Source organism: Diadema setosum, chromosome 17 (genome assembly GCF_964275005.1).
Source record: "Diadema setosum chromosome 17, eeDiaSeto1, whole genome shotgun sequence".
NCBI lineage: Eukaryota > Metazoa > Echinodermata > Echinoidea > Diadematoida > Diadematidae > Diadema > Diadema setosum.
The window spans coordinates 9,838,579-9,851,450 of NC_092701.1; the positions used below are offsets into that span (position 1 = coordinate 9,838,579).

The following is a 12,872-nucleotide window of genomic DNA, read 5'->3' on the forward strand; positions in this document are numbered from 1 at the left end:
ATGACATCCCTTTCCTCGAGTGAGATTCAACTGATCGAACACTCCGGAATGGTAAGAAGCAATTTGGGAAATTTTCAAAAGATCAGCTTGTGTATAGTTCAGAAACTACCGGTGTATAGAACGTTATTGTGACATACAATGAACCCGTGCAACCGAATTATGGCGATGGTAAATGTTTTGTATAGTATATAATTCTTTATGGACACACGTTTCAATGGTGATCAAAATAATTGGCGATTATCGACACGCGTTTCTTTTTTTTTATGAATATGGTGATGAAAATATTTGGTGTTAAAGGAATCTGCGACATTCTGTATCATTCAAGCTGCGTATAGGTTAAGATGTGAATGTTTTCTTAAATATCCTTCACTTAGAAGCCTCAAAGCATTATAGAACACAGAAGTTTCATTGATATTTAAAGTTATGGGATCTTATAAGCTTTATATTGTGTATTCGAAGTTGATAATATTGCTCTGAATCACGTGAGTCATATTAAATTAGGTCACGATGGTATACATCGCCTCAAAAGTCTCTCATTCTCTTGTACACAAATCTTCAAACAAACTTTGCTTTGATATTTGCATTCAAGAAAATATAGAGAAATTCTAACGTGTTATAGCGTATTTTAACGCATATAGCAAAATATCGATAAAACACGACAAATATAAATCTGATACAGTATCATGGTGTATATGTATAAAAATTAAACGAATAAGCATGTAACGAGAGTTATCGCTGCCTTAAATCACGAAGCTACTGTATAGTGTAGCTCCACATCATACTTTAAAGGAAACCATAACCGAAATTTCAATACGAATTGAGTTAAAGCAGCAACGTTATATACAGCACGCCATCTGCGAAATTTTAAGGAAAATCGAACAATCGATATAAAATAAAGTTTCGGTGCCGTCAAACGCTTGGTAAAAGAAAAAAAAAAACTGCTTATACAGTTTCTTAACGTCATTTATTTACAACAATGTAAAGAATATAATAGGACTCGGGGAGAATTTCACGAAATGTCTTTTTGCGTGAAAAGTAGAGGCCTACACATTCCATCGACTTGTATATGTTACTGACATAAATTTGTTAAAGGTAAAACCATTACCCCTGCTTTCTCAAAAAGGAAAGTCAAGAGCTGCTTCATTATGCTGTAGAAAAATAAAAACATGTTGAATTTCCCTTATATTGTTTCATATTTTTATCCATACGTGACGTCATGGACTTCAGTAGTGTTCTTATGACGGCACCATTTTTTTTTTATTCGTAACTTTTCGATCGATTGTCCGATTTTCCTGAAAACTTCGCTCATGTGCTTTCCTACATTGGTACATTCAGTCAATCCACATTATTTTATATTTGGGTTTAGGTTTCTTATATGTGGTGCCTTTACATTTAATCAGGAGTGCAAGTAAGTGTAAAATGCCATTAATACCATTCCCTGTCGTTTTACAGACGTCAGGAACTACGTACGTCTTCGACCCCGCCTCTCAAGCGGTCGTCAATTCCTTCCCGGCGGTTCACAAAAGCCACACCCAGCTGCTGCAGGTGATCAACGAAACGAGCAGTGGTGTGGCCTCGTCGACAGAGCATGGGCGAACTGCGATTCGGGATGGACTCACCTACGACCAGTTCATGGCCGGTGAGACTGATACGATGGCTCTAAAATGCTGTTGTTGTGGACCTATCAATTGGGTGAAGCTGGAGTATCGTACATCTGAAAGTTTTGTGAATAAACACAAATGAAAAAATTATAAATCATTGAAAATAGCAAATTGGGATGGAAGACGATTAATGTCAACAAGTGGTCAAGTGTTCTGAATATCATGCGAATTATTTGTCATACCTGGTACTAAACTTTGAATTGCAGTTTTATATATTAATCGCATGACAATCTGAGAAATATCAATCTGAATTTGAATCCCAAGCGAACTTACACATCCGTATACATATACAAATACAAATATACATGTAAGATTATATAAATATGTATCAATCGATTTATTTTGATTCATATAAAACATTATGAAATGTAAAAATACACACCCGGGGTTCTGTCAGACGTCGTACATTGCATAGGAGCGTTTTAAAGGGAAATTCGTGAATATGATCTCGGGCAGAAAACTAGAGACGATGAAGAGCTTAAAGCCAAAATTTAATTCTGTTGTTTGCGTGATTACACGAGTAGATATGCCATTCTTCCAAACATTTTGTGCAAAATTGTTCGATAACATTGTTTTTCCAGTGCACCTTGAAAGTTGCGTCTTGAAATGTCTTCCGTCTCCTATAGATGTTGCTGAAGTAAAATTGATTTTATTATGACCAATGATGGAGCACAGTTGAATCATGTTTGCCTGTGCTAATGTCATTGGAAAGTATTGACAAGAATCGACCAAGAATATAAGTGGTGCTGTGCCCTCTGGAATTTGAATTTGAATTTATTTTCGTATTTCTCAATGGAAAATGCATGAAATATGACAAAATATGATTAAACCCAAGCTTGACATTATGTATTTTGATTATATTTTGTTACATTTCATACATAATTATCATATGTATGAAATATAACAAAATACGATACAATAGAAAATTACTTACATTGAACATGGCGGGCGATGTGTCAGAGTTTCGAGCAGAGTAAAAATGTCGTAGAGAAACATAATGGAACTAGCTGTTTCAAGGCAAGCTAAAATCGAACTATTTTCTGATAATGTTTGCAGACTGTGCACCAATTCTGCTACTGTACTTAACTCACAAACTAGGGATAGACCTCGACATAAAAACCATAATCATAATCATCACACTCCCTTTGCAGGGAGATAATGCAATTTCGGATGAGATGGGGCTTCAGGTTTCTAACATATTTTGAGGATGATTTTTCTTTTTCTTCTGTAATGACAAACCTCTTATGAAATATACAAGAGCGTATATAATTTCTTAAGGATTTCAAAGTTTATTTGAGGAAAATTGGTTTTTAAAATAACTTAGATATCCAGAAGACAGCAATCCTAATAAAAGATGAGACCCAGCTTTGATTAGGATGACTTTGTTTTACTTTGCTTTTGGATAACGCAGCCATTTCAAAACCGATTTTCATCAGATAAACTTTTATTGCCTCTTAGAATCGTATGCTCTTTCATATTATTTCATTTAGTATTTTTTAAGTATCTCGCAAGAGTTAAAAGCTGAATCATCAGCTCTACCAGTACTGTACAATCCTCTTAAAGGGGAAATCCAGTCCAAATATAAGTTAGTCTGATTAGAGAGAGTAAAATATAACGAGTTCAACAGTACAATTTTGATTGAAATCGGTTGAATAAATAAGGTTACGACATTTTGAAGTTTCGCTAATTTTTCACAAAACAATTCTTGAACGGTCAATATGAATATGCAAATGGAAAAGTGAGCATGTCATACCCTCAGAACTTGCCTTATAGTTTGTACTTAAAATTTTGAAATTTCCAGTTTTTGATTCAAACGCAATTATGCCCGAGGCTGAAATCCTGGTACATTTAACTGATCACTCTATTCTGAAGTTATTCAACCAGGAGTAACGTCATGTTTCAGACTTCAATTACAGAAACTTTGAAATTTCGTCATCTTTTTTTGTGTACACGATCGATGCAAAACATGTTAGCTCACTCATTTGCATATCCATACCCACTGTACAAGAACTGTTTTGGAGAAATTGTCAAAACTTCAAAATGATAAAACTTATAACCTTATTTTTCATCCAATTTCAGTCAAATTTTTACCGTTGAACTCGTAGAATTAAACTCTTTTTCATCAGACTAACATATATTTGGACTGGATTTCCCCTTTAATACCCGTCTCGTTTTACTAGGTCTTTTGTACAACGAGGAAACAATGCTCGTGAACTCGTACTTGTACTTCGACAACGTGGTCTTCTTGCCGGAAGCCGGTTCCACGCCACGAGCCAACATCGCGCAAGGGCGCGCTTTCCTCACCAACCATCGCCTGCTCCTCTTGTCTGCCGAATTGTACCAGGGTACGAATTTGTTTGGAATGAAACGTTTTTGTTGTTATTTTGACTTTTAAGGCGCGTGTCATTCAGCTGTGAATATTTACGCCTAATATATACTAAAAATGTATATACTGGTGTCTTGTTTTCAGTAAAGAAAACGAAATTCATATCATTATGGAAAGAAAAAAATCCAACAATTAAGCTGCATTATTGCCGCAATTTTGGAGATTCTGGTCATTTTTTAACGTATTTTCTGGCCAGCCAGGCCAGCCCAATTCTGCTCCTTGCTTAGTCTGGTTTCCAGACCCTTTGCTAACTGTACTCTTTTTACAAAATGCGCCCTCCGCGGCAACGAAGTCGCTGCCTTTGCCGAAGGCTCATCTTCAGGGCTCACACCCATAAATATTTCAACATAGGGATGTGTGTTAAAATCAAATTTCTAAAAATTCTGTAAAATAGCTGGAAAAAATGAGGTGTTTCACCTTCTCTAACCTGGATCCATCAAATTTCCAAGGTAGGTTCTTCGGCTCAAATTCTGTCCAGGGTTCCGCAAAGCCAGACTACTAGTTCTTGTCTGTCAAAATATCACCTATTTTCCGTACACATACCCAATGAAATATACTTAGTAGTCCCCTCAAATTCCATCAGAAAAGCTTTCACCTTCCAACCAAAATGCAGTTTGTAAATGAATTCATACTCAATATCCACAGCTATTCAGTTTTTGGCCAAACTACATCATTGATTTTTATGCCTCCGCCACGAAGTGGGGCCTGAGGCATTATGTTTTCGGGTTGTCCTTCCTTCCGTCCGTACGGCGTCCGTACGTACGTCCGTCCGCATTCGTTTACGCGATAACTTGAGAAATATTGACTGGAATTTTACAAAACTTGGTCCAAGTATAAGGTATGATGGGACAATTAATTGATTAGACTTTGGTTGAAATCTGCGAAAGGTCAAAGGTCAAGGTCAAATCATAAAATTGTATCCGTTTGCGCGATAACTCAAGACTGGATTGAGCAAATTTCACCAAACTTTGTCCGAGGATGATGTATGATGGAACAATTTCATGATTAGTTTTTTTATTTTTATTTTTTTTTTTATTTTTTTTTTATTTTTTTTTTTTAGTGAAATCGGACAGAGGTCCAAGGTCAAAGATCAAGGTCAAATCCTAAAATTTATCTGTTTACGTGGTAACTCGAAACTGGATGAAGCAGCTTTCACCAAACTTGGACCAAGGATGATGTATGATGGGGCAATTAGTTGAGGAGATTTTAGTGACATCAGCAAGAGGTCAAGGTCAAAAGGTCAAGGTCAAATGCTAAAAGTGTTATTTCCCCCATATCTATGCAATGCCCGAAGGTATTTTATTGAAACTTAGTGTAGACATGTACTACTGTGTAAAGATTCTCCAGAGCGAGTTTCATGTCATGAGGTCAGAGATCAAAAGGTCAAAGGTTAGGTGAAAGTGTTGCAATTTCACCTTTCTCGCAAATGGTTCAATATATCTTCATGGAACTTGGTACATATGCATGTACTGCCTGGCAGGGATTATCTAGGGAATTTAGGGGTCATGCGTTAATAGTCAGGGGTCAAAGGTCAAGGTCAACTCCTCAATTTTTTTTTTATTGTTTCCCTCATATACTAGTATATGCAATGCTTGCATTATTAGTTTTAAAACTTAATATACATATGTATTATCTAATGGAGATTTTCTGGGAAATTTCCAGCCAGAAGGTAAAAGGTCAAAGTTTAAGGATCAAAGGTCAGGTCTAAATGAAAAGAAATCTAGATTTTTGTACTGTAATAACACTCTTTCTTCATACCTTTGAAAATTACTCAATGCATAAACGTATAACAGGGTCGTTCAGAAGTCAAGTAAAAATCCTCAATTCCCCAAATATATGTACCTACACTCTTAGACAATTATAGCAAACCCAGTTTGAGGAAAGTGAACATTCAAGACATTTCTGACAAACCTGTCGTATCAATGTTTTGCCAATTATGTGAGACTCTCATCACACATTGTGAAGACATTGTACTATACACCTATTGGGAGAATCATGTATTATGGTGGAGGCATCAGTCGCCATAGCGACACTTCTAGTTAATTTTTTTTTCTTCATTTATTTTGGTATCTTTGGTACGAATTTGTGAAGGGGTCTGGGACATTCCATTGTATTTACGGGTGTGAGCCCTATGGTGGAGGTCATATTTCTCAATTGACTTTTTAACATCATAAATGTGTTTTTGATGATATTTGCCCCTACATTCAAGGGTTATAAAGCTTCTCAAAGGGACACTTTTGAAAATCATGCCCTTTTGTTGTTTTTTTTTTTCCAAAATTAAATCTTGCAGTGTTGATAAGTTCTTCATAAGATGAATACATAGGTGCCGGCAGTAATCCTTGATTATGGGGGTGTCATCATCACCTTAATAATAATAATAATAATAATAATAATAATAATAATAATAATAATAATACATTACATTTGTAATGCGCTTAATACAATGTTTCTTCGCGCATAGGGAAAGGACGAAAGGAGAAATGAAAAATGAAGGAAAACAGACATATCAAAACACAAGTAAAAATAACATGACATAAATCAATGTGTACCAGTCATTAAACGAATACAATAATTGAATTACACTCAGCACATTATCTTAGGGAAGCAATCAATATGGGAAAAGATGGGTTTTAAGAAGTGCCTTAAATGATTCTACTGATGTGGCTTGTCGTAAATGAATGTGTAGATTGTTCCAAACCTTGGGTGCAATAACCGCGAATAAGCGTTAATTCTCCGTAGCGTGTCCTAGTGCGAGGTCCGGGTAACAGTTGAAGATGGGCAGTAGCATGGGAGCGCAGGCGTCTAGACGTAGAAGAAGTTGATGAGGATCGGAGAGAGATTAGGTTCTGCAGGTATGATGGGGCTTGGTTATGAATAGCTTTGTAGACTAGGAGAAGTACTTTGAAGATAACACGTTCCTTTATAGGCAACCAATTCAATTCAATTCAATTCAATTCATTTATTTTCATTCTTCTTCTTTTTTCTTTTTCAACAAAAACATAACACAAGATAGATCAGGTTTTACACTATAAACAAAGAACATTTGTCTTGATTAATAAATGGTATCAATAAACATAGGAGCACATACTGGCAAAAAAAAAATAATACAAAGTCATGCTTCAGTTGAAAAAAAGGAAGAAAGAATAGAGAGGTCGACTAAAAAGCAAAGCTTCTAGATTGTGAACCACTCATAAAACCTATGAATTACTTATTTACAAACACTTATATACACTAATATACGACACGACGGGACAAAACAGAAGAAACACAACAACATGACACAACTTGCCAGAATAGATGAAAAGTATGGAAGGAAAGAAAGAAAAAAAAAGAGAGAATGAGAGAATACCTACACGCTAAACAAGGGAAATGGAACAGAGGATGGTAGAGAATGTGCTTCATAGACTTGGTGCTGCATGCAGATGAGCAAGGATTGTAATGGCTACTTCTTACGTAATAATGAATTCAGTGTTTGAATGATTGGTGGGTGGATGATGAACCCTGAGGTTAACAAAAACTATAGCTGTTAATGGAAAAAAAAAATATCAGGGAGGATTTAATAAAAAAAAGTTTCAACTTGCGCTTAAAAGAATACAAAGATGGGGAATTTTTTTATTTCACAGCTCAGTGAGTTCCAAAATCTAGGACCGGTGTACATAAATGCATTCTGAGCCAATAAAGTTCTCAGGAGGGGTAAATGAAACTCATTAGATTGTCTAGTGGGATAATCATGAAAAGACTGGTTCCGTGGGAACATTGAATTAAAAATACTGGGAAGTGCATTTACATTGTAATTAAACATAAACTGACCAAGTTGAAAAAAAAAATACAAATCTTAAATATTTAAAATCTCATGTGTAGTAAATAATGGCTCTGTATGGGAACGTGGCGGGACGCCGCAAATAATACGAATAACCTTTTTTTGTAACAAAAGTAATTTATCTAGTAAGTTTTGATGGGCACTACCCCACGCTAGGAGTCCGTAATTAAGATAAGGTAAAATTAGAGAAAAATACAACGTCAACAAAGAGGACAATGGAATATGAAACTTGAGTCTATTAATAATACCAATATTGCGTGAAATTATTGTACTAATGTTAGTAATATGCGGCCTCCACAAAAGTTTATCATCCACTGTGATACCAAGGAATTTTATATGAGAAACTCGTTCTAACAAAGTGTCATCAAAAGCAATACCTGTGTCTAAATCTTCTAAAGAATTGCTCAAAAGCATATACAGTGTACTTCGTTTTCTGAAGATTAAGAGATAATTCATTAGCTCTTATCCACTGAGTTACTTTTTTCAATTCGGAATTAACTATGCGTACAAGAGTATCTGGATTTTGGTGAGAAAAGAAAATATTTGAATCGTCAGCAAAAAATATAAATGAGAGTATGTCAGATGATCTGCAAAAGTCATTAATATAAATGATAAAAAGTAAAGGTCCTAATAAACTACCCTGTGGGACGCCACATTTAATGAATTCTAAACTCGAGCTGTACTCGTTCAGAAATACATATTGTTTTCGGTTGTGTAGGTAACTCCTGAACCACTCCAAGGCCTTCCCGCGTATTCCATAATGAGACACTTTATAAAGTAATATTTCATGATTAATTGTATCGAAGGCCTTGGAGAAGTCCAGGAAGATACCAATACGATGAGAATGATTATCAATAGTGTGCGCAGCGTGGTCAATAAACTTTAAAAGAGCATGAATGGTGCTATGTTTCTGACGGAACCCAAATTGAGAATTTGTGAAAACATTATGCAAATTCAAAAAATTAATTTTACCAATTTTTTAGATAAAGATGAAAGCAAAGAAATAGGTCTATTTTTTAAATAAAGGGAAAACCTTAGCTATTTTCATAAAATCAGGAAAAACACCACTTGATAAGGATTTATTGAAAATATATGACGCAAATAAGAATGCTAAGAAAATATATCATTTAAATAAAATAAATCAAAATATAAGTAATATTAAAGGTACATGATCAGTTATAAATGACATTCTTAGAAAATCAAAGAAAAGTATTCCAGAATATTTTGTTTGTGATGAAAAAGAAGAGGGTGATCCACAAACTATTGCTGATGAATTTAATTCTTATTTTGAGAATTGTTGTTCAACTTTATTAGAATCAATGACTCCTGTCAACAACAATCATAATGTAACCATTCAAACTTATCTTTCCGATAGTTGTCAAAAGTAAATTTTTTAAAGCCCAAAACAGAATTTGAAATATTAGAAGTTTGTAAATCATTAAAGAATAGTTATTCATTTGATTTTAATTATATAAATGTGAATACTATGAAGGAAGTTATTGGTTTTTATTTTTAATAAATCATTAGAAACTGGTAATGTTCCAACCAAATTTAAAGTTGCAAGATTAATTCCTGTTTTGAAGAAAGGGGATTGTCATCTCCTCAAGAATTATCGTCCAATTTCTATTCTCCCATGTTTCTCAAAGCTGATCGAAAAATGTTTATTTAATCGAGTGTATATTTTTTTTTGTGTAATAATGATATTATTTGTAATAGTCAATATGGTTTCAGAAAACATCATTCCACTGCTCATGCAATTATGGATTTACAAGACAAAATAATCTCATCTATTAATAAGAACAATTTTGGATTAGGAATATTTATGGATTTGTCAAAAGCATTTGATATTGTTGATCATCAGATTTTGTTGCATAAATTGAGTCATTATGGTATTCGAGGAATTGCTTTAGAGTGGTTTGTTAGTTATCTAGATAATCGCTCTCAATATACATTTTTTGCTAATTGCCACTCATAATACAGTCAAATCAAGCGTGGTGTACCGCAAGGATCGATTTTGGGACCCCTTTTGTTTTTGTTATATATCAATGATTTAACTAGATGTACTCAAAATTTGGAATTTGTATTATATGCGGATGATACAACTTTATTTTACACTCAGTCAGACACTAAGGCCCGAATTCACGAAGGTGTACAAATGAAACCATGGTTTAAACCATGGACAAAAACCATGGAATGCCAAGTGTCGCATGCGATATTTCGCTACGAAATCAGTCATTTTGTCGATGAAATTATTATTTTGTAAAGAAATGACAACATTTTGTAACTAAATGAACATTTCGTCCACGAAATGATAATTTCGTTAACGAAACAGTCATTTTGTCGACGAAATGACCAATTTCGTAACGAAATATTCTGTTTGACACTTGGCGCTCCATGGTTTTTGTCCATGGTTTAGACCATGGTTTTGTTTGTACCACCTTCGTGAATTCGGGCCTTTAAGTTTAAAAGAAAATTTAGAATGTGAACTGAATAAAGTTGTGACATGGTTTAAACTGAATAAACTGATTGTTAATTTTGAGAAAACACATTATGTTCCTTTTTATAATAGATCAAATGAAGTGAGTAATATAGTAGAAAATATTACTCTTATTATTGATTAATAAAGACTAAGCGCACCGCGTTTACAACAGAACTAGTCCATGGGCCCAGACCCGAAAAATAGGTTATTGGTACCACCTGAGGTGGCAAAACCTTTTTGATGTCATTTTGTTTGTCGGACGTAGATACGCTTATCAAGCTATGATAGCATTTCCAAATGAGTAGCTTAGTCATAATAAATGAATTTTTAACCAATTTGGTCTCGTTTTTATAGATCCCTATACTTCTGAATCGAAACTAATCGCTATACAAATACGAGCACTGCCTTCTGTATGTCCACAGGTGTTCTGTTGTAAACGCGGTGCGCTTAGTCTTTATTCAAGGCAGCGAAGGGAATATCCAAAGGGTTATGATGTCCACAGCTGTCACGCGGTGCGCTTAGTCTTTATATAGGACAATATACCGTTATCATATCTAAAGTTCCTAATAAAAGGGATTATTGTTTTTATACCACCCTCTCAACAAATACATCAGTTTTAAACAAAAATCACTCTGTTCATTTACAACATTATTAATCATAATGTATTGTAGTGTACCGGTACATTGTTTTTGCATAATCTTTCATTGTTGGATGGAAATAAAGCGACATTGGCGTGGTATTAGCGTTTTCACTGTAGCGTTTTCAACGGAAAATGATAAATGATTGAAAAATACGGTAAAATTCACGAGGAATTGCTTTTTTTTGTTGTTGTTTTAGATAAAGGGATATACACTGTATTATAAGCTGTGGATATTCCCTTCGCCGTCTTGAATATTAGACTAAGTGCTGTGGACATCATAACCCGTGGATATTCCCTTTGCTGCCTTGAATAAAGTCTAAGCACACTGCGTTTACAACAGAACACCTGTGAACATACAGAAGACAGTGCTCTTCTTTGTATAGCGGTTGGTCTCGATTCAGAAGTACAGGGATATAACAACGAGACCAAATTGGTTTAAAATTCATTTATTATTACTAAGCTACTCATTTGGAAATGCTATCATAGCTTGATAAGCATATCTATGCCCGACAAACAAAATGACACCAAAAAAGGTATTGCCACCTCAGATGGTACCAATATCTGGCCTGGCCCATGGACTAAACACCTGTGAACATACCATAGAGCTGCATTTTACAGCTCTATGGAACATACAGAAAACAGTGCTCTTCTTTGTATAGCGGTTAGTTTCGATTCAGAAGTATAGGAATATAACAACGAGACTACATTGGTTAAAAAATAATTTATTATTACTAAGCTACTCATTTGGAAATGCTATCATAGCTTGACAAGCATATCTATGCCCGACAAACAAAATGGCACCAAAAAGGTTTTGCCACCTCAGGTGGTACCAATATCTGGCCTGGCCCATGGACTATTCTAACCGGAGTCTGATTGTCGACTGATGCGACCAATGCATTTTTAACATGAACATTACTTCATACATGGAAAATTCCATCAGGCACGCCCAGCTTAATATATTCACAGCATTAAACTCAACCTGGGCGAAATGTGTGGGGCTGCGGTTCAAAACGAATGACTCAACATTAAGATTACGTAACCGGCGGTATTTACAAACATTCGCGATCGAGCACGTGTGATCGCATACACATGATCATAAAACATAGAACTATATTCTATTAAAAAATGATTACATGGGCAAATTCGTAACAATATATATATATATATATATACATATATATATACACTCAACAAAAAAAGTAAGTTCCCCCCTAACATTTTGGATATATCTCAGAATGTATTTTACCGATGTTCATAATTCGAAAGGGAATGGATAGGGAATTTCATTACTCATAACATGAATGGCATATAATTGCCACCAGATATCATTATTGGTGTAAAAAATTGCATTTTATGTCAAAATGCATGGGAAAAAAGTTGCACTTTAGGCCATAGGAAGCATATTGTATACATTTCCTATGTAGATTAGCAAATGATCTGTTGAAATTGTGTAATTCCAGGAATTTCTTCAGGTACAATGTGCTTCCCTATTAAACAGATGATATGCATACTTTTTGAACAATAGGCCTTCTCAATATGAAAATATTGGTAGAAACCATGTGATTTGTAATTCCAATTTAGGTTGATCACATTAATGTGCCAGTGGGCATTTTGCATCATGCCCTTAAGTTGTAGATCAGTTTGCTGAGGGAAATGGCATCGAGCGTATGGAGTGGCCTGCAAGATCCCCTGACTGTACTCCAGTAGAGAATCTTTGGGATATCATTAAGTGAAAAGCGAGCAAGAAGTTGAAAGATGACACTTCACAGCAAGAATTTCAGCGCATCTTGCAGAGAGCATGGGATAACATTGAGCAGCACCGAGTACAAACTTTATAGTATGAGGAGGAGATGCCGGCTGGTCATTGCGGATGGTGGACATCATCA

At 35.0% G+C, this 12,872-nt stretch overlaps 1 protein-coding gene across 1 annotated transcript in view; it reads left to right on the forward strand.

The window, feature by feature from the left end:
- Positions 1–12,872, forward strand: part of LOC140240359 (uncharacterized) — a 53,040-nt gene continuing 40,168 nt past the window's right edge. The window contains exons 1-3 of the mRNA XM_072320124.1: positions 1–51; positions 1,453–1,639; positions 3,842–4,006. Of these exons, the coding sequence (XP_072176225.1) occupies positions 1–51; positions 1,453–1,639; positions 3,842–4,006 (403 nt within the window). The remainder of the gene's footprint in view (positions 52–1,452; positions 1,640–3,841; positions 4,007–12,872) is intronic.